The sequence below is a fragment of the Brachionichthys hirsutus genome, chromosome 4 (genome assembly GCF_040956055.1).
Source record: "Brachionichthys hirsutus isolate HB-005 chromosome 4, CSIRO-AGI_Bhir_v1, whole genome shotgun sequence".
Classification (NCBI taxonomy): domain Eukaryota; kingdom Metazoa; phylum Chordata; class Actinopteri; order Lophiiformes; family Brachionichthyidae; genus Brachionichthys; species Brachionichthys hirsutus.
In genome coordinates, this window is record NC_090900.1 from 7,566,925 (window position 1) to 7,589,629 (window position 22,705).

At 40.8% G+C, this 22,705-nt stretch overlaps 1 protein-coding gene across 1 annotated transcript; it reads left to right on the forward strand.

Annotated features, from left to right (window-relative positions):
• The first annotated feature begins 3,371 nt into the window (after nt 1–3,371).
• gpat2 (glycerol-3-phosphate acyltransferase 2, mitochondrial) lies at nt 3,372–22,334 on the forward strand. The gene is made up of 22 exons (XM_068760836.1): nt 3,372–3,503; nt 4,705–4,815; nt 5,578–5,648; nt 5,746–5,856; nt 6,469–6,591; nt 7,020–7,119; nt 8,182–8,315; nt 8,505–8,604; nt 10,567–10,746; nt 11,312–11,410; nt 12,617–12,696; nt 14,534–14,649; nt 14,755–14,825; nt 15,061–15,221; nt 15,359–15,462; nt 15,770–15,954; nt 16,388–16,465; nt 17,186–17,308; nt 19,535–19,655; nt 20,039–20,107; nt 20,399–20,454; nt 21,973–22,334. Exons 1-22 carry the CDS (start codon nt 3,372–3,374, stop codon nt 22,087–22,089), a joined length of 2,442 nt encoding a protein of 813 aa, XP_068616937.1. The 3' UTR covers nt 22,090–22,334.
• The last annotated feature ends 371 nt before the right edge of the window (nt 22,335–22,705 follow it).

Consider the following 22,705-nt stretch of genomic DNA (forward strand, 5'->3'; position numbering starts at 1 on the left):
GTCATTTTTTCTAAATTACAATTTTGTAATTTTGGTGCTTAGAGGGCCTTTACTCTGTTACAGTAGGACGCTGCAACTCTCCTTTCAACGTAACCATAATATTTAGTAAAGTGTAATAATTTAATTTGATTTAAGAAGAAATACCCTTTTCAAGGGGGTGGCAAATACAGGCGCATTCTGTGTCCCTTCAGTTTGGTATGGCTTTTAAATATCCTTTCTTTTTGCTATTTGTATTCTTTAATTATCTATTATTTGATAGGGCACAGTTCTTTGGGAAATCCCAGTACTATTAAAATCACGCTCATCTTCATCAAGCTTGCTTGATACCGGTTTGAAATAGATTTTGTCGTCTGTGTTAAGAGAAAACAAACATTCCTTTCCCTCAGTTTCACATCTTTATACTCTTACAGAGGTTGCATATCATTACTGTTTTCCTCCTTGCATTCACAAAGATGTGCAAATATTTGTTGCTATTACTTGTTACTAACATACTTGTGTTGCCATCACTGAGGTAGAATAGACAAACACCCCATTATGTCTCCATTATATTTAAACAGTGCCCTGATGTGGAATCGGCACGCAATTGGCCCAAATTGAAAACATTATCTGAATGGAGCTTTTGTCTAACACTGCTCCTTTTGAGTTGTACTTGATTAAAAATAATTTTGTGTGTTGTGTTCTAGGTTTCCACAAAACTCAAATACATATTAAATGTGTTTAATTATATTTCGGAAAAATTACACTGCTATAAATCTGAGTAGGCATGGCCCTATAATACTGTCTAGACACCCATAAACCGAGAGAGGGAGTGACGCAGGGAATTTCTTTTTTCAGTCACTGGGTTTGTTATTTCGCCCACCGAAAGGCCCTCACATGACTCCTATTACTGTACATTCGTCATCCTTGGTTATATTCGGTTTGTCTGTTATTAAACTTGTGATCATGAGGCCTCAGTAAATTACTGTCCTTAAAAACCAAAATACACTGGTCTTTATCAGATTTGAAGACAATTTCTGGAATGCTGAATGTTGAGTGAGCACTTATTAGTGTTGTGTGACCGGTTTAGTATTGACAATGGATACCAAAATGAACTGCGTGCAAAATAATCACAAGGCTACCACAGTCACTCTGTTTTTAAAGTCCTTATCTATGTTTGGCAGTGAAAATAGAGAAAGGAGTCATGAAACTTTGATGTAGATGTAATCCATGACCAGGTTACTATAAACATAAATGCAGTGACCAATCCAAATTTGCTTATATGGAATGTGACATTTATATGGCATATGGAATTGTGGGTTGAAGCGTTCTTGAGAAACACGATCAGTGTAATTATCATCAGATTATGTTAGTCAAAAACAATCTGATCTCTTTTTCTTGTCCCCTTCTTTCCTCAGTCATGTCCTACGGTGGTTCAGTTGTTTTCATGCGAGAACACAAGACGCAGCAGTCTGATTTTTGTCTATCCATCACAAACCTTTATCTTTTAATTGTTCTGTCTTGGCCTTATCTTTTACAATGACTACAGATGAGTGAGCTCAACCAAAGGACAGACAATGGTTAAGAAAATCAGTCAATCTCATCTAAGATATATCACCAATTAAAATAAGAAAATAACACTTTTATTAAATGCAAGAATTGGGGGGGCAAATAGGTGTTTAGTGGATTTGTCTTTGTCTCTGCACCTTTTGTCATTGACCAGTTTTCTAATACTGTATATCATGTTATAGAGACATTAAATCATATATAAAGGAGTAATATGTTTTGCATCGATGGCTGAATTAGCAGAGAATGATTCCTTATCTTTTGCGATTATAAGAGCTAAATCTATTATGTAGATGTAAAATTATATAATATTAGATGTACAAATGAATGCGAGTACCGGTATGTAAAGTTTTTGTTTGTTGGGAGTAGAAAGATGAGCTACATGTTAAAATATATGCATCACTATTTCTGTTTTTATAGTGTTTAGCATTATTTGATTTGTTAGTGTCCCTGAGACCACAGTCAGAGACCTTGCAGAGGCTCTTGACTGGTTTGACAGGTGTCATCCAGCAAGAAGTCAGACTTCTCTTCCACTGTTCCCTTCTTCTGCATTGAAGCTTATTCTTGTTCAGGTAATGATCCATCTTGCACTTGGTACTGATAATGTTGTGACTGTGAGATCAGCCATAAAGGCTCCGAATGCCAGACTTGGACAAAGTGCATCTACACTTTGATTCAAATGCCTTGATCAAGATCATGGTAATTGCATCTGAGGGGTAAGAAAGAAAACCTAATTACTGACTTGGGAAGTCATCAGAATCATGAAGTCTAAGACAAACAGATTTATTAGATTCATTGGCAGATAAGCAGTAATTAATTTTTTTTCTTAACTTTAAAACATTTCTGGAACTGTAGTTAGGCTGATTTTCTCTTTGTAAAGCACATACAAACTACACTGAATGGAGGTAGTTGGAAATTAATTCAGCTGTTTAAATTGAATTTGGTTTATATGTTAATCATAAGCCCCGATCTTGAACAATTGTCTTTTGTATTATAAATGGTACAAAGCAGCTGCAACGATTACCTCTTGTCACATTTGGGCATTCTCACAGACAGAAGACCAGATGAGGTGTCATAACTCCAGTGTTAAGCAGATCTGTCACTACTGCTTTATGAGGGAGCGAGAACGATCGGTACAAAGTAAAACGTGTTGGAATTGGCACTCTTTGCCGACCACCATTCCCAAAGCTATTTCTCACCTGTCCCTGAGCACTAACAGACCCAACTACCCTATGCAAGTGATGTCAGAGTAGGCGTTAATCACCGTGGTTACAAGCACTGACTAGCATCATTGTTGATATCAAGAGTACTGTAATGATAACTTTCAGCTTAAGTGTTGCTAAAACACAAGATAACATGGGATGGGAAAGAGCTGTTGACTATACAAATAACAAGAATAAAAACAAGAAAGCCACAACCATCATATAGATTTACATGCAACTATGACCTGTTGTGTACAAATAAATGACAGGCATCCTCCTGATTTATCGACAGATTGAATACCACTATTTTTCGGTTGCAGGGATCACAGAGTCCATCTTTCTTTGCTGAAAGCAGATAATTATTTATTTTCCAGTTTAAATGCAACCATACTCTGGTGAGGGTAAGATGTCAGCATGTAGGCTCTATTTTGTGCCTTGGAGAAATAATTTCATTCAGGAAATGTTTTATTTTCTTAAATTGGACCATTTTAATCTGAAAATGTAAGAATGTTTTTTTTTTTTTTTTTTACAGCTGCTAAAAATCACAGGTCCTCTCACATTGAAACACAGTCCTTATTACCAGAGCACAACGTGAGAATGCAATGTTTCCACATGAGTGAATTCAATATGGCCTTTTTCCTCAATCTATTGTTGGCAGGCGTCCTGGCAGAAGTCTGCAGGGAACTCGCCATGGTGCAGGAAACGAATGACGGGATACACAAAGATGTGGGCTTAGAAATTCAACAGAACAGACCTGCTGTAAGAGCACTGCCTGCACGAGTCTCCCGCTGTCCTGTCCCACTCCGCCTAGTCCTAGTGTTGTATTTTGTTGTGATGCTTGATGTTTCCATTTTAAGGTCGGCCAAATAACTTTCTTAGACTATTCAATACAACAATCACACTAGTTTCATTTCTACTAACATTCACATTCACATTAAATGATCATTTGTACAGAGAGTCCAGAGACCAAAATTTATGAATGCAATTCTCTGTGTTGACTGGTAATGGATTTTCTATAAAGATATGGTCTTGTAAACTCTAAGAATGTTCACAGCACAAACATCAGAGTAGTATCAATCTGATTACTGAGTAAGCTCCAAATGTTGAGTTCTTTAGTACGTAGACTGGTAAGTCCTTTTACCTTTCCTCTATACTAGTATGACCAATTATCATTTATTGGCTTGATCCATGCTTTCATTATATAAATGTTTTGTCTTTAAAATAACATGTTCTTGGTAAGGCAGTAGTTTAGTCAGAGCAGTCTTCTAGAATCCATCATTCAGAATGAAGAAAGTGTTGGTTTTTGGGTATTCTTTCTCATGCTTAACTAATAAGCTGAGCTGCTGCTGCACCAGACCATATGCCTGTACATTACACTGTCTGGCTGATTGTTTGATTCCAGTTCTCTTGTCGGCCTTGGGTTAACATCTATTGTGCAGCGGGTTTCTTCATGCCCCTAACCCTAACCCTATTTTCAAAGTTAAGTCCACTACAGCAAGAAAAAAGTTAAATCAAACTCAAAAATAAATTCCCATGCAAATGTATTTCTTCTGCTCTTTAGAAGAAATGTAAAAGGGAGAGAGGTGGTGTAGAGGAAGTGGCCTAGAAGGCTCCAAACCATGGCAGTAGACATGTTTATTTACATGAAAAGCATGCTGATTGTGTCTTGTTCTAAATCAAGAGCAGGTCCAGCACCCATGAATCACTAAATGAACCAAAGGTATGTCTGTTAGCTTGTGTAAAACAATTATATTAAGAGCCTCTCCAAAATAGTTAAGTTCAAAACACCACTTTAAAACAGTTTCAATAAAAACTGAATGAGGCTGGGATTTTACTCGTACTTGATACAATGGAAACTGGGTATAATTTCAGTAGTTGTCTGGTGATCCTTCTATGCGTGTGCACCATCTTGGGTTTTTTTAGTTGTTTTTTTGTGCAAATATGTTTTCTTCCCTCTCAGTTTTCCTTGGAGATGAAGATCAAGAAAACACGGAAGATAAAACCTCCCTCTCTGGGAATGTTCAGACCAGTTGTTGGCCAGTGCTGCCACCGGTGCACCCCAAACAGTCTGGTAAGTGTGACAGCCCCCAGCAATCCACCCATCACCAAAAGTTGTTTCACCATGGAATAACCAACCAACACTGGTTGGTGGTGACAAATGCGTGGCAAGTAGGTTTCATTCAAGTATTGAGTCCACAACGTTGCCAGCTGACGCTTTCTGTGCATCATTTCAGTGGCATCTCTGTGTTTCTCAGGTTGGTGTAGCAGGGGAAGGAAACTGATAATTAGAGAGGGGGGTTAACTCTATACTTCAGTCAAACCGTTTCCTTTTCTTTAAATGGCTAAGCATTGGGGGCGACGGTGGCGCAGTGGGACGGTGGCGCAGTGGTTGACAGGGTCGTCCTATGATCGAGAGGTTGGCGGTTCGATCCCCGGCTCAGGCACATGTGTACACTGTCGTTGTGTCCTTAGGCAAGACACTTCACCCACATCGCCCGGGCGCATGCGCACGCTGCGACCAGCAGCAGAGTGTAACTGCTGTAAACCAAATCTACCTTCGGGTACAAATAAAGTCACCTTACCTCTTACCTTACGAACATTTGTTTCTTATTCTAAATTAGAGTACAGTACTATGTAACACTTTCTTCCCCTCTGACTGTGAAGACTTAGGATCTGGCAGCTTTTTTTTTGTGCTTTTAGCAATGTTCTCGTAGCCATCCCCGCACAGAAGCATCCCTCAGATGGATGTGTCATTTATATGAAAAATTGTATTGTGTGCAAAAGAACTCACTTTTTCACATCTGTCTCTTGGTGTTTCTCTACCATTTCTCAGCACAAGAAGCTTGTGCAAAGCTCTTCCCTTGGCTTCTGCAACTTACTGAGAATCAATGAGACACAGACTAGGTATTGATAATATCTGCAGTATTCAGGCAAACGCATACAAATCTATGCAGTTCCAGCACATTTAAGCATTCTCCACGTTGTCTGTTTCCTATCATAGGTATCGAGGCTGGCTGGTGCGGAGGGTCTGCTGTGCACTGTTTGCGATCGGACGCAAGGTCAACACAAGTCCTGTTGGCAACAGAATGGAGGGAGTCTGTCAGAGCATCAGGTACCTGAGGGGAAAGGGAAATAGAAGGAGAGTGATCAAATATGTCAGAGGAGAGTAAATAAATGATTGGCAGAGATGCATAAAAACTCCTGCAGGTCCTGCATTTCTGTTGAGAGGGAGATGGAAAAGAGGAGAGGAGATAAGGGACGCAAACGAAGATATAGAAAATGAAGGTTCTCGGGCCATGTGCACACGTAGCCGGGTATCTCCAAAAACAAAGATATTTTTTTAAAACTCAGTTTACGGGTCTGCGTGTGGATGACTGTAAACAGTTTTAGGTTTCTAAACGTCACTGCCGCGACAAAAACTGCTGCAACGTCGTGTGCAACCTGCGTTTACATTCAGAAACGGCATGGATGCCTTCAAAGCTCATCGCTTAACCAAAGCTACGTTTAGAAGCAATTCTGCCTCCTTGTCGGTCCACAGGAACGAGCCTGGCGCCATGTTTCATGTTTTGCAAAAGGGACGAGGAGAGATGGGAGCGTTCTGATTGGATAGGATTTGGGGACGTTGGGGATTCTTCTTCTTTTCTTTGTAGACTGCTGGTTTTTGTGTAGCACCAAACAGGATTTGTGTTCTGTTAACTTTATCGTACCGGACTTTGTGTTTCAGGGTCAAGGAGGCCCTCACAGCAGAGCATCCCGCACCAGAGCTGGGAGCCAGCCCAGGGCAGATAAACCATCTCTCACCATTCCTCCCCCTCATTAACACCTGCATACTGCCCAGCCTCCTACGGTGTGTGTGTGTGTGTGTGTGTGTGTGTGTGTGTGTGTGTGTGGGGGGGGGCTCTTGACTTAAGTCATGCTGTCTGTCAGATGGACAGCAGACAATTTACAGTTAGTTTTTTATTTGGTGGAAATTTTTACTTTATTTTTAAAATAAATATGTTTGGACAGATCCAAATTGTTTTCCAAGATTAATTTTTGGCCTTCGGAATCACTCATCAGAAACTACCCGTCACTGTCTTCCTTTTTGGCCATCTGCCACTTTTCATAATGTTATCAGTTATCTTATATTTATATTTATTCTGCCGCACTTCTTCTCACTTAACTCCATCCTTGCTTTGTCCAGCATCTCATTATTGGTGACTGTTTCTTTTTCGCCTTATCACCTTTCGCTTCTTTCCTCTGTCGTCTCTCCACACTCTATCCTCTCCTAACTAGATTTGTGGCCTGGGTGATGCTGAAGATGTTTGCTTCCATATTTGACAGTATTCAGGTTAACCTCAACCATCTGCCGGCCTTGCACAGAGCTTCACAAGAGGTGCAAGTATTTATAAACACAGACATATTTATTTAGACGAAATGTCCTATTTTTTTTGTTTGTAGTTGCGTAAATATGCACATAAGTAATCCTGCTAAAGGGGTCAACGCTCCCTGCAAGACTTGATAAGCATAACTGTTACAGTACATCTACCATGATGTACCTGCTGCATACATCCAACCTCAGGATGTGAACCGCTGCTGTGCTCAGTCCCCTAATGACATTGTTGGCATCCGTTTCTCCGTTTACACGTACACACTTAAAACATTCAAGGTATTAAAAATGTTTAATATATTGTGTTTTATCTGTTTTGTTTGATTACTTTTGAAAGTTTGTTAGAAAAATATCAAACTTCAATGTCTTTCTCTTATACTTTATTTTAATTTCCATTTCTATTTTTTTTACTGATGAGTACTAGATTCTAATTACACGGTTGACTTGGTAAAAATAAATATGTCTTAGTCAGGCTGCTGTTGTCAGAGGTTCAAAATGGGCATGAATTAATTCTGCAAACGAAAGCTTGGATTTCTCACCAATTAAATGAATGAATCGACACTAAGAAGTGGTTTCATTGTATTTTCATGGTTTTTTAATTCATAAGAGTGCCTTGACTTCCATATCACCTTTAATATGACTGAATGCAAATCTGGAAATATTAAGTCAGTGTGCATAATGGGTTTATTCTTAATTTATGGTGGCATAATCTAATTGTCCAGATTTTCACCTTGTAATCCCGCATTGTTTTCACTCATAGATTTCCATAAGGAAAATATTATTTTCTTTTTTGGAATTCTTGTGTGCTTCTCAGCATCACTCACAAGCTTTCAACTACGGTACTTGTGTATTATTTACTGTGGTAAAAGCAAGATCACGAGATAAATCCTAAGATTCTATTCTTCTGATTTTATCTTAATTTGTGGGACTTCACAATGATAGTTAAATATAAACCACAGGAATCCTTCATAATCCATGTCCAACTTCTGCACAGCGCCACATTGTTTTTAATGATGAACGGGAATGTGAAGAATCTGGTTTATCTGAGGCTGCTTCTGTTCATTTCAGGGATCTCAACTCGTTTACGTGCATGTGCGCCAGAGTCTCGTGGACTGCGCTCTCATTTCCCTGGTGCTCTTCTGCCACAACCTGACAATCCCATACACCGTTTATCCCCTCCACATTCGCAGCTACACACTAAGGTAGGGTCATATAAACACAACCCTACATTGTGGTTGGGATGACACACATACAGAATATATACATACGGAAAGTGTAATTTGTTCAAAATATGGGGAAATACATCTTGACATTTTGAAAATGCTTTGTCATTCAGCGTTTGTTAGGTGAAGTGTCTGTGTGAGATACAGTGTTCTCTATTTACCCTATAGAGCAATCTTACAGAAAATAGGAGTGGTCCCCCTGCCGGCTTCTGCCCTGACTGAACAGGATGCTGAGAACGACGGTCTTTACTCACCTGTCATGACCTCCGTAAGTCTGTGTTTCAGGGGTTTGGGGTCAAGATGAGGTAGGATGAGCTAATATTTGCAGTTGCAGCTGACCTTTGCCTCTCTCCTGTCTCCCAAAATGTGAAGACATTTGACTGTGATGGCTGCTTTTTAAGTCTTCTAGTTGTGGAGCACAGATGGTGCAGTGATTTGAGTGCACCCCAAGGCTTCAGCCCTCACGCAGTGGCCATGGGTTTGGTTTTGGCTTGCAGCCATTTGGCGCATGAAAAATGTCTTGGGGTTGTGGGCCAGATAGATAGTAAAATGTCACATTGGTATCGTTGTTTGTTTTATTCATTCAACTTAGTGATTGTCAACTTTAACACCCGACCATCAGCGCAGTTCCAGCTACAATTCTATTATAGTTCTGTACCATTAGTCAATACAACACAGTGTACTACATGTCACAGTACACCGCTATGCCCTATCTTACAATGCATAGTCACTTCCTGGCACTTACACACCAGTCAACCCAAATCTATCCTTATCCTTTTTAGTAGTCCTGCTAGCCGATAAACCAGCTTTTGCAAAACATAACCCCGTGGCAAAAGTGAATTCATATCCTTTATTTTTTGGAATCCGAGTACTCTGTGCATCTGTTGCTATTTGGGCCTACATAGCCGCATATCTGCCAGGGAGCCCATGCTGACCCGGCCCCTGTTCACTGCTTAGTGCCAACCGTGGACACTTCAGCATTAGTACTGGAAGATCGTGGCCTCGTTGCATTAAACATGTTTCCTTTTACATCACATGGGTGGCTGTGTGCGCCATTTACCTGAGAAACACAATGTCACCAGGATGCACTATGGGAAGAAGGCAAGCTAGCGGAGGCAGTGTGATGCTTCGGAGACTATGAAAGCCCCACCTCGCAACTTAAAGGACTTTGATCAAGGATCTGCTGCTTTTTTTTGTGCTGGCTAACATTTCTTTGGGGATGGCATTGATAGTTTCACTATGCAGAAAAAAACACTAACAAAATACTAACTTCACAAAGTGACAATTCCAAAACATGTTTAGCAGGAATAACACTATAGTTAACATCTGAAAAAGTACTCGGGTAGAGCAGTTCTTGAGTGTGTATCTGAACACTGACTAGTAGAGGGGAACGATGAGAAAATCTTGTTCATGCATTTTCGCAGAAACAATCCCTTCATGGACAGCAGATAATTACATTAAATTGCTGGAGAAGCTAAAGATAACTTTCCTCATCATTTGGCTGTTTAGTGCATGTGCTGTTGCTTCAATTCATACCCACCCACATATGCACTCATTTAATTCCACTACACGGAGGGCTTTTATAGCAGTCAGCTCTTCAATCAAAATACAACCTGTTTTTTCATCTGCTCCCTCATTCCACTCTCTATTCTCTCAAATTACAGCCCTGATTCTAATAAGTTGGAAAGATCTGTGAAACATTGATAAAACAATGTGCTGATTTCCTGATCCTTTTCGACATTTGATTCAGTTGAAAATGTTGCATTTTATTCATTTAAATTCAACTTGTATATCAACACTGAGTAAACAATGAACATTGTATCTGATCTTTATGTAAGTATACAGGCTGAGCATGAAAAAGCAGACTTGTTTATTGGCTCTATTTCATTGTTAATAGACCTTTAGTGTTTGTTGAGTGTAGGCTTGCTTAGTTGCTGTTCAATGATTATTACGTTTTCTTTGTAAGCACACAACGGTACCGGAGGCAAGGGAAGTGTCTCTGAATGTGAGCAAGTCTTTGTTTTTCCGGTGTTCTGTGTCCTTCCTGCTTCATGCGTTTTGACGTCTCATCCTTCTGCTGCCCTGAGTTTTACCCCAACTCTTTGTATTCTCTCCAAGATCTGTTTTTCTGTTTTGTTTTTATTATTTTAGAATGTTATGCTAATAATGCCCTTACTGCAAGGTCTTTTGTGTCTGTCATTTCTCTCTTCCCTCTTCCCTCCATCCTCAGCTGGTTCGTGAACTGCTACGTGAAGGCCAGGCAATCAGTGTCGGTTTGTCAGTGGAGACTGGCCAAGGTGGCGCATGGCTCGCCCGCATTAGACAGCTCATCAAGGAGGGATCTGTCACCGATGTCAGTCTGGTCCCCGTGGGAATCTCCTACGACAACGTACCCAAGACCAACATACAGGCGAGCATGTGAAACTGCATTTCTGAACGTTCTCAAGAATCACTTGATTTGATCCATATGAAACCAAGAGGTATAGTTTGAGCAGTGGCTGTGTGTGTAGTATACAGCATGTTAAGTGCCATAGGGCTAATGGAAACAAGCAAAGATAACGTTTGAGGTAAATTAAGTACTTGTATGTGAAGGGGCTATTAACCACAAGAAGTGAGTAATTGTAGTGGGGCCTGTTGATTTCCACATCGTGCCTATGTTAGAGAGGAGGCTCTGACTGAGTCAAGCCCTTTGCACCAAATTGTTGGAAGTAAAACTCATAATAAAACCACATTTTATATTGCAGTAATACTGTATATCTCTTGATTATATAATTTTGTGTGTATCTATATAGCAATGAAAGTTTTTTACATTATTAGCATTGATTTGGGTGCATTTAGATGGCTGGAATGGATTCAATTGTTTTCACTTATTTTATGTGGGAAAAGGTATTGCTGTATCTCATAGTTTCTGCTCATCGTCATGATGACTGACTCGCTGTATTTAGCTCTCATGTGAATTTTACATTCCCTCACAGGTTGGCTTAAGATCTGTACTACAGTGGCTGTGGTCTCTTCTTTGGACGACACCAGGAGGAAGTGTGAGGATCCACTTTGCTCAGCCCTTTTCTCTCAAGGTAGACTGCAGAAAGATTTATAGACCTGCTTATCATTTACGACATCAGTTGTTAAGCTTCTGGAGTTTCATTGTTTCCATTTAACACAGACTTAGAATATATTAATGAATTAATATATTAGTTTGAGCATGAGTTGTTCAACCAAGAAGTTATAAAATCATATTGTGAAGACTTCTTTAGTTTTGGATCCATTAAAGAAGTTGGAACTTTTGGAGATAGAAAGAATAATCGTAATTCACAATGACCTTGGACCACATTTTAATAATACATGTTGACTTCTGGAAGCAATGCGGATGGAGTAAGAGATGGCACAGGGTCAAAAGTTGTTAGCTGCATATTAATTCAGAACTGGAGAAGAGCGCATTTTTTCATGACTCCATTCTGGATCTGATCCAGATTAAATTTGGTGCTGAGGTAGAGATCCCCACCCTACATGACTGTGTCAAATTCCATAAACATCAGTCAATCATCAACCAACATATTGAATAACACATTTTGAAGCTCCATTGACTGCAATGTTAACAAACATTTTAAAGTGAGCTAGAATCCAGGATCTCTTCTGGATCGTCACCAATTTAATCTTCTGTCCCTGGTAAGATTCCCAACATTTCCTGAAAATTTCATTCAGATCCGTCCAGAGTCTGTTGAGTTATCTTGCTAACAGACAGAAGGCTGGACGGATGGACGGACGCTGGTGATTACATAGCCTCCGCCTCACCTCAGTGGAGCTAATTAAGAAAGAATGAGATGTTGTTACTTTTTTTTGTGGGTGGTTTACATTGATCATGAAATTAAATTTATCCTACAAGATGATGTCCGTGTATATCACTGAATGCATCAGGAATGGTTTGGTTTTTGCAACGTTTGTTGTTGGGTTAGGGTTAGGGTTATTACAATAGAGCCAGAATCTGCTCAGTCTGTCCACAGACAGGGGAGTAGTTTTACAAAACAGTTTAAACAAACTCAGCTTTACATATTTAATGAAGCTAAGACATGACACACCTAATAAACTTGCGAGTTGGTACAGCAATATGCTAGTATGTGGTCATAATAAAGAATAGAGTTTTACTGTTATGTTAAAGATTTTTATTAGATTTTCATCCAATTCTCTTTGCTGCAGGTACCATAGCATCAATAGGAAATTATTTAGAGACAATGCTTTGGAGAATGCATGTGTACAACCATATTTATTGTTTTTGTGTTTAGGAGATGTGTGAGTCAAGGAGGTGCAACATACATGAATGGCTTCCACTGCAGGACCTGCTACTGCCTGTTATTCTAAACAGGTAATCACACTAACTGTGGTCATACCTGTACCGTTGCATGCTTGTACTGCGTGTGACTAAAACACACTGGTGTTGGAATTGTGTCTAATACTTCTGAATTTCTCTTAAGCTTTGAAGATAAACTTTCCCTAAACCTTTAATCTGGCAAAGATTTGATCCGGGCTCTGATGACTTTCATCCTCTTTGACTCGGTCCAAGTACCATCAACATTACACACTCTGCCAGTGAAAGTGATAACGGAAAGAAAATAACATCCCCACTCAATCTCTGCTTGGCTTCTGACAAAGTAGCTTTCCTTCATATATTTAATTCTTCTGTCATTACCAAGAGAGCGGGAGGCAGCGAAAACACAGCATGAGTGAAAGAGATGGGGAAGTGGTAAATGAAAGGGGTAATGTGAGATAGTTCGCTTTGATTATCAGCATGTATGCAGTTTTGGTTTTTTGAGTGTCTACATGATTATCCTACTTTGGTATTTACTTCACTGTGTTTCAGCCATATTTTCATATGCTGGTTCCCCTCTGCCAAGTTTCAGCTTTCAAGTCTCTCTTTGTTCTCATTTATTAGAAATCCAGTAAATGGTTAGGCCTGCCACGATGAAAATTCAAAAGTCCACATATACAAATACTTGTGTGTTTATTCTAATTTGGGATAAACAGTGTTACCGATAGTGAGGCTTACCTGTTTATCTGTTTCACGCTTGCACAGCAACAACACACAAATAACACACACCTATCACTCCAGCGTAGCCTCAAATAAGCTTCTAAAATTCATTGCACACATCCTTTTTTAAGTTGGAGGAACCTGAAATACCTTAAAATGCCTGAAGATACGTGAAGGAGTGCGCTCTAGTTGATTTTGACAGCTATAATTCATATGTTGTGTATTGCTTAGTACAGTAAATCTTGGAAGCAGCAGCTCTGTCAGAAATGCAACAGAAGGGAAATAACTACCTTTTACAGTATAGCCAAACAAATTTTGATTAGAATTGGAAAATAATCCCATCATTCTTCATTTTCTTGATTGTTCCCCATCATTGCATGAGCAAACAGTCTAATTTCATGCCGAATAGGCACCAGCAAATCATCAAAACAAAATAAAATGTTTGATTGGCGGATTATTTCTTTCTTGGCGATCGTTCATTATACTATCGGTCAACCTGTTTATTTTCCTTAAATGGTGCCACATTTGTAAGAAACGTGTACCGGTGTTTATGGAAAAGCACAATGAAACTGTCAAATCCGTCCATCATCCATCTTCTTGTAGCTGAGACGACCTCAATCGTCTCGTCTGCAGCCACTTATCCGCCTTGTGGGTTGCGAGTATTGCTGGAGCCTATCCCAGCTGGCTACGGGCGAGAGGAGAGGGAGTGGGATGATGATCCGCATGAGGAGCAGGTGCCAGGCTGCTGTGGCTGTATATGATGGTTCCACGTGTTACCAAGGCTCCTGTTTGTAAAATGAATTAATAAATTGGCAACATGTCTTGCTTCTTTCGACTTCAATCTACCAATCGAGTCGACAGCAGAGAAAAAACGCCACATTTTTGTGAGATGAGCTCCGCTGCTCATCTCACAAATTCAGTCCTTACAAATGTGGCAGCATTGAAAAGGAAAATAAATTTGCTTTCCAATGTTATAAGATTCATTGCCAGTCTGTTGCATCAAAGAAAGAATCTGCCAAACACAAATGTCCTTCCTTTAGTTCAGTTAATTTGGTCTTGAGGAGCTGAGGGGTGTAGCCTGTCGCCTGCAGCTCTTTAACAACTCGCTGTGGTTGCTCCTTCCAGTGTTACTTGGCAGAAATTAAAACTGACAGGCTTCCTTATTTCTCTGAAGATCTGACGCCGTGTTTGGAGGGAGGAGGATGCGGTGGCTCCTGCCATCTGAACACAAAGAAGCAGCTGATCCAGAGAGAGATCTCTGCATCATGATCATCCTTCATCTCATGTACTGTAGGTTCAGGACAATATACCCCTGCTGAATGATAAATATTCATCATTGTTATGCAAATGTACCTTCATTATCTCTGGTCTGTATTTGGGCATCTGTGTTTTTAGCTGCAACCTCCTGCATGGCTGTGATGCCCACCGGTCTGGTGTCCAGCCTTTTACTGTACAGACGCCGCAAGGTAAGCGCACCGCCACTGTGTGCGTGTGTTGGTTTAACTTTTCCCCCTTGATTCTGTTCATGTTTTTAAAAAAAGAAATTATTCGAGGTCAATGCTCCAAAAGCCTCGTAAACAGAGTTGTTTTTTGTGCTTGTGGTTTTCTGAGTCACACCCACCAGACTCTACTAACGTCACCAGATGGTTAATTTTCATGGCTGATTTTGGAACAAGACTTCTCTGTCCGTCTCCCCCGTAGGGCGTGAGGGTGTCTCTCCTGTGTCGTGATGTGGCCTGGCTCATGGGCGAAGTCTTGCTCAGGAACAGAGATGTTGGATTTGGAGGGAGTTTAGTGGAGATTGTCCACTATTCCCTCTCTCTGCTTGCCCCGCATCTCATCATAGCTGCAGCCCCATCGAAGTTAGTTTTCTGTCTGCTCAAAGAAAAACACAACAATTATCTCTATACAGCCAAACTATGTACCTCAAATCTCATTTATTTTTCTATGAAGCCTCCGTTACTGTCTCTTCTTTCTTTTGGTTATTTTTCTCCCCTAGGAAAGATCCTTTTATTGTGCCCCGTCCAACTCTCGCTGCCACCCTTCACCTCTACCTCCAGGCTCAGGTCGTCACACATACTTTCATTTTGGAAGCTGTTGGTGGTGAGTAGCTTTGCATGTTGTGTTGCTGACGAGCTTTCGCTTCTATCATCCTGTGCTCTATTCGCATGTTATTTTTCGTGGGAGGCCTTGGCTGGCACTTTGACTGTTGGCGTGTCAGCATGGAAAATTCGTTTTAAAGTTCAAAAGTACTTAATATTCTGAGGTTTTAAGGCAAGTCAACACTTATTGGTCTACTATTTTATCAATGTGCCCAATATGTGTATAACTGCGTTATGTGGCTGAATTAATTTGTGATGCTACAGTATGCCGTCTACAAATGTAAATGTGTGTGTTTTCTTGCTCTTAGCGTGTGCTGTGTCAGCCATGCTGTGCGAGGTGGCCAGGAGTGGCGTCGGCAGCAGGATCAGGAGCGACGCCGTGGACTGGGAGGAGGCGAAAGGCGACCTAGAGTTTGATGTGGTGCTCTGTCAGTCAGAGCTGACGGAGAGAGCCCTGCAGCTCTCCCACCTCCTGCCGCCAGGCTTCATGCCAGTGAGTTGGAATTAATATCACTCACACACACAAACCAGTGTGTCTCATTCAATAGATGTTTAATGGAGCTGAACGGCCATTCATCCTGTTCTGGGTCCTCTATTGCTGTAGTTAGAGGTTTCAAACTGTGTGTGGCTCTGCATGTATGTGCTTCATCGGGCTGAACATAAAAGCTCAGGATGTGAGCCAGAAAAGATTTCATGTCAACAGTGGCTTTCTTGTCTCTTCAGCTGGCAGGTATGTTTCTCACCCCATTCCTTCCCAGAAAAATATCAGTCCTGCGCTCATCCTCCTGCTGGCCATCTCTCATTCGTGTCTTCTGATCTCTGTCAGCCATCTCCTTAGATCTTTGATGGACTGGAGCTGTTTGTGCTTCTAACCTTGGTTTGTCACTCAGCCCCCCCCCCCCCCCTCTCCCTCCCTGTCTCTCCAGCCCTGTCAGTTATCTCAGAGTTTCGCTCTGGATGCAGTTGATAGTCTGGTCAGTTGTGGCATCCTGATTATGGAAGAAGTAAGATAAATTCACATTTATTTTAATGTTGCATTGTTTTGAAAAAATGTGCCTGAAGTTCACCAAATTATTCAAAAATCTGAAGGATCTTGACTGTATTTTATTTACAAAACCCATTTAAGAAGGAAGACTCATCTCTTGACAGTGTATTTTTAACTGGTTTCTGAATCCGTAAATTGAGTTTTTCAATGTTAATTATCTTTTTTTTTTTTTTACTGACCTCAATCTGGATCATATCAAGATGAAATTCGGTGGTGAGATAGAGGTTCCGTGCCCCCCCACCCTACATGACTGTGACAATTTCCATAAACAATAATATAATCAACCGAGATATTGAGGAACACATTTTGAAGCTCCATTGACTGCAATGTTACCATAAAATTCAAAGTGATCTAGAATCCAGTATCTCTCCTGGATCATCACCAATTTAATCATCTGTTCCTGGTAACATTCCCAACATTTCCTGAAAATGTTATTCAGATCCGTTCAGAACTTCGAGTTATCTTGCTAACAGGCAGGTGGACAACTACATAACCTCCGCCTCGCCTCGCCTTTCTTTCTTTTTTTGTGTTTACATTATTCATGACATTAAATATCAGACTTGTTTTTTCATTGTGTAATGAGACTCGTATATTAAGCACATAATATGCCCATAAATTTCAGAGTTTAACATAAAGTATAAGAGTTGTGTCTATCTGTTGCTCCTTCCATCTTATTAAGAATACCAGGAATGCTCCCGTCTGTGATTTCTGGAAGAAGGAAGGAACTTTGACCTGGGCTACCACTGATGATCCTTATCGAAGTGAATCTGACTGCGAGGAACAGGATCTCCATTCCTACAAGGTACAGAAAAGCACTGCTGGATCAAATGTTTATTTGAAGGGAGAAATATTCTTTACTGGCACTTCATACAAAATAAACCTCTGGGGGTTACTGCTTAAAGGGCGTGTGCGAAATACCTGAAACACTACATGAAAAGAACGGAATACCCATTGCAGAACCACCGACAGGGTTGAGGCACCGAACTTGAATGCAAATTATCTCTGTCAGCTTTAAAAGAGGCCCGACTATCATAACTTTGTAGTTTTTACATGGAACAAAGCAGCTAACCAGCTTTCAAATGCACTGAACAGCCTGTGCTCAAAGTATTTGCACATCAGTCACAAACTTTACAAAGTGACTTTGGGTCCTGACTGTCCATCTCAAAATTCAGGAAAACATCCGTGTGAATAAAGATCAGGGAGCTTTTAAATGGCAGGCTGTGTGTTTTACACCTGGGCCTACCGTCACTACGCCTGCAGGTAGAAGCCTTAAATTAACCTTCACACTGGGGCCGTATGCAACATCACAAAGCCCATCAGTGGCATTATCAAAGAGTACAACCTCTAACCTCATTTACTCACAAATAACAACGAAGATGCAACAGGCCTCTCCACAGGTTTTAGGAAAGCTGTTAAGCCTACATGTTCATGTGCAACTATTCACACTGGTATAAAATCCTCTGACTTGGAGCTTATCCACCGAGGGAGGGTGTCATTGAGGCCAAATTAACTTCATGTTGTCTCACAAAGCAGGAGGATAGTGATATAATCATAAGTTCGGACATTTCTGCATATGCATATTTTATATATGCAATACTAGTTAAAGCTCTTTTATAGTCGTTTGCTTATATATTTGTATGGTATATAGTTTTGGGTTTATTTTAAACCTATTTTCTATGTTGTAGAAATACGACTGGACAGCTATGGAATTATGTTACAAAAAACAATGTTTAATTTATACATCCGTGAGGACTTTTAAAACTGTTGGCATTATCTTAATCTTTAATAAGAAGTCACATGGAATGCTTTTCAATTACCAGATGTGCTTTGTCAAAAGTTAATTACTGGGATTTATTGTATCTGCAATGCATTTGAGGGTCATCTCAAGAAAGACAAAAAGACAAAGGGTCGCCTCTGCTTCAGAGAGTAACTTCATTAGCGTTACCAGCCTCAGAAATCATCACTTATCAACCATTTAGATTAGAGCCGATTGAATGTTTTTTTGACAGGGTACAGCAGCAGATGTGTCTGCATAAATCGAGACGTGTGACTGAATTGCAGCGAAGAGAACAGTTTATGCCGAGAAACACGTGGATGGGCAGCAGACCAGTGTAAGAGCTCTGATCAGGGTACATTTGAGATTTGTGGTTCCAACTGTCTTTCTGGATAAAGAAAATGTGATGGGGGAAAATGCAGCGTACACAGCGGGATTCCCACCGTGAAAGCATGGAGCCGGTTCTCTGCAATTGTTTGTCTGCAGCACAAAATAAGCTTAACACTGACAAATTTGAAATGCTTCCATGAGTTCTCCTCAGTATCGTCCTCGAATGAGATATTCAACATTTCATGTACCGGTAATGGTTTTGTATGACTTTAATGACCAAGGGATTCCAGACCAACTGCTCTCCACACTGACTCCAATATGTTGATGCATTACTCGGTTTGGATGACCTCATTCATGCTGTTATTAACCCCTACTGTAAGTAGTCCTTTATGTAGCCCTCCTGTTAAGTGATATTTAAGATACTATGGTGCTGTTCTTTGTGACATGTTTGCCCATAAGAGCCTTACGTTTTTACCATGACTATGCATAAATACTTAAAAAGGACATGGAAGTTATTCTTAGTGGAAGAACTGCACAGCACCCTGGAATCTGACTCATCCAATCTTTGGGATGAATCCCTAAATCTGAGACAACCTTACCTCAAATATTATTTTGTGGCTAAATTGAGACAAATGTTGCAGGCAGGTTCCAAATGGAGGTAGTTACAGGATCAGAACAACTATGGTTTCATGATGAGATGTTCAGCAATCACGTACGGATTGTGTCATGAGAACCTGTTCACGGTGCTAAATTCAGTTTAGTTGAGTTAAAATCATTGACTCGCGCCTGTGAATACCAATCCAGGAGTAAGTGTCCTGTTCATACCTTCAAAATATAGTCTATATCTTTATTAAATAATAGTATATTGTCTGCTCTCCCATCCATCTTACTATCTGACCAAGTCCGATCTCTTTGTGTCCCCAGATAAGCCAGCCAAAGCAGTGTCCAGAGATGCTCTTCTTCCTCTGCAGTATGCTAGCTGGCCATCTGAGGGCGCTGTGCTGGACCATCGCTGGACTGGAACTTCTACACACACCTCTTCCAGGTATGCGTGTTTCAGGGTGCAATTTCGGATCGGATGCCTCTTGGAAGCCCAGAGGTGTTCCGGGCACGTCCCACCGGAAGGAGACGTCGGGACAGAATGAATGAGTGAATGAATGAGTGAATGAATGAACTGTTGGGAACAGAAGGGCGGTGAGTGATGCTGCAGAAGGAAAGGAACAACTACAACATGGGCCAGTGACACAGCTTCAATCTAGAATGTTAATTCCTGAATCTACATGTCTGGTGTTTATGCCTAACTCTAAGCCCTCTGCAGTGGCCTGCTGATGATGGGATGTCACTGAACCATGAAAGCTCTGAGCAGACTGTCCTCGCTTTGCTTTCGGTGGAATAATTGACTCAATTTTCACATCTTTCCTCCTGCAGAAGCAGAGTTTGTGGCTCAGATACATTCCCATCTGTATGACACAGCAAACAAGAAGAAGCAGCACTATGGTGAGCCGCAGCAGGCCTGCCCCCCCCCCCCCCCCCACCATCTACCCACAGACCTTTAAATTCAAGTCTTCAGAAGCTTGCCACCTTGTTCGCAATTTAGTTTGTGCTATAAAAACACGGAGCGGAACTCCTTATTAGTGACACAAAAACACAAGACAATCAGAAACTACCCGAATGACACCCTGCAGTAGTAACATAATTTCTATCAGGTCACGCAGTAAAAGCTTTGTTCTGTTTGCTCACCCTAGTTTTCTTCTTTTGATTCACCTGTCTCTTTGTACAATATTTCAGAGAGCTGCTCAGAGGAGGCTGCACGCACAGCAGCTAGAACACTGATAGACCTGGGGGTGAGTGACGGCGTCGGTGTGTGTGTGTGTGTGTGTGTGTGTGAGAGAGAGCTAGAGATTGCGTGTCTGTCTGCAGGTCGGTGAATTAAACCAGGATTTCAGGGCTGGAAAGATGAAAGTGAAAGCTTCCATTGTGTAACTCTGACAACAGTCATTTTTAGCATTAACATGGTTCCACATACCGGTAATCAAATATTTCAGATGTTGTATTCTAGATACTTCAGCTTCACTGGAAAACAACCTGGTCTTTATTCAACACAACAGACTCTGAGCTCTGCAGGGGGTGCACTTGTGGACAAACTGACAAACAGTCCAGCAACTGAACACCGTTTGGGTTCAGATCGGACTGGCTGTTCCTCCCAGTTCCTCCAGGAGACTGCATGTAATAATAATAATAAGCTTTATTTATATAGCACTTTTTTAGAAATAAAATTCCCAAAGAAGAAGTAACTGAATCTGCCCAGCCTACGTGAGAAGAAATGACTGCTTGGAAGTGACCTTCTGAAGTGCATTCATCATTTAGTAGCTGGCCAAAAAAAATAAGTGCAGAACATTGAACTGCTGTTTGAAGTACATGTTCCTGATGACAGCAACGATAATTAGGATTTTGAGTGCAGGATAATATAAGGGGACTTCATTTTTAGGATTTCATATTTTACTATTTGGTTTGTGAGGCGACCAGAAAACACGAAAACAGAAATTGAAGCAAATGTGATTTCTTTTGATTGAGCTCTATTTTTGATGGATTAGGACGCTGCAGCTATTTTCAAGTGAATGGAATTTGTTTTTATACAGTGGAAGTCAACAAATGGCTTATCATGCAGATAGGAATATGAGCATCTATCATCTCCATCCACACTGACTCTGCAAACCACAGCAATCTGGAAGAATGGCACCGTCAGCGCACCTATTCTAGTCAGAAAAATAGAGAAAACAGAACCTCGTCTAAATCGAATTCCCTCCTCTCTCAACTCAATAACGTAGACGGCGTCTGATCTATCGTTGTGAGAGGAGAATTGTTGCCTTTACAAAAATAGAGTGTCATTGACCCATATTCAGTACGTGCAGAGATCTCAGGAGGCATTTATTAACTTTCTTATCGAGGCTATCGGACGGAGATGTTCGCTATCATGCATGTCTTCAGGATTTGGCGGTTCATTCTCCCCGATGTTAAAGATTTACAGATCAAATCAACGGGGAAATGCGTTTCTCCTCTTTATGCGGCTTTAAAACAAAAGTGAAGACGGCGTCTGGCGTCTGGCTCATTCGTTTCGTCTCATTACTCCAGACCTTGCTCAGTGAATGCAGATGCATAAAATGCATTGCTCTTTTTTTTTTTTGCTTTGTTTTGAAAGATCTTTTTGACTATGTTAATACTTTTGTTTTTTATCTGGCCTTGTGTAAAGAAAATGCAAAAAGCACCAGAGATGTTCGCTTTGCACTGATAATGTTCAATCAAAGATTACTAACAGGTTTTGTGGTTGACGATTGAGTGCTGCGTTTTTGTTTTCACTTCAGGTGCTTTCGGAGGCGCGTCGGGACGGAGTCGTCTTCCTGAGCGTCAGTCCTTTGTTCCAGTTGGCAGAAAACAGGCAGAAACTGCACTGCTTCATCTCCCAGTACCTCTTTAATTAACGTATTTAAGCCAAGCAGCATGACTTGCGGCCTTCACTCTGCTTTTTGTTCAGTCTGACCTCACCCCGTGTTAATGTCAGAGAAACCGTTAAAACAGATGCGTGCCGAGACAAACGTTCGTCACTTTAGGTTAATTGCATTCTGATTTCTCAGTGATGATAGTGGTTTTAAGTTCATGTTTAGTGATGGCATTAGCATAACGCCGCAGGAGACGGTGATTATAATCAGTTGGGACGACTGCCCGTTGCATCTTGGGTTTTAAAGAAGACTGCATAAGTTATGTTTATGTGGATCTTAGTTCTTACTTTTTCACAGCTTGATAAGTGAAAGCAATAAAAATGTTCCTACTGGCAATAAACACACATGCATGTTTCTTCATTAGCTCATTGTGCGTCGGTACGCTGACCTTAATATTAACGAGGTTAATGTATTATGCTCGTTCCTTTAGTCACTTCGTAATGGCTCATCCTATTTGTTCTCCTGAATCATTTCATCTTCAAACCTCAGGCATCTGCGTGACACTGAGGTGAAGACAAATTGATGCCCAACTTTGAACAGAACATTTCTTTGGCAGCCATTAATACTTCCAGTCACAGCTAAGTGCCCCCCCCCACTT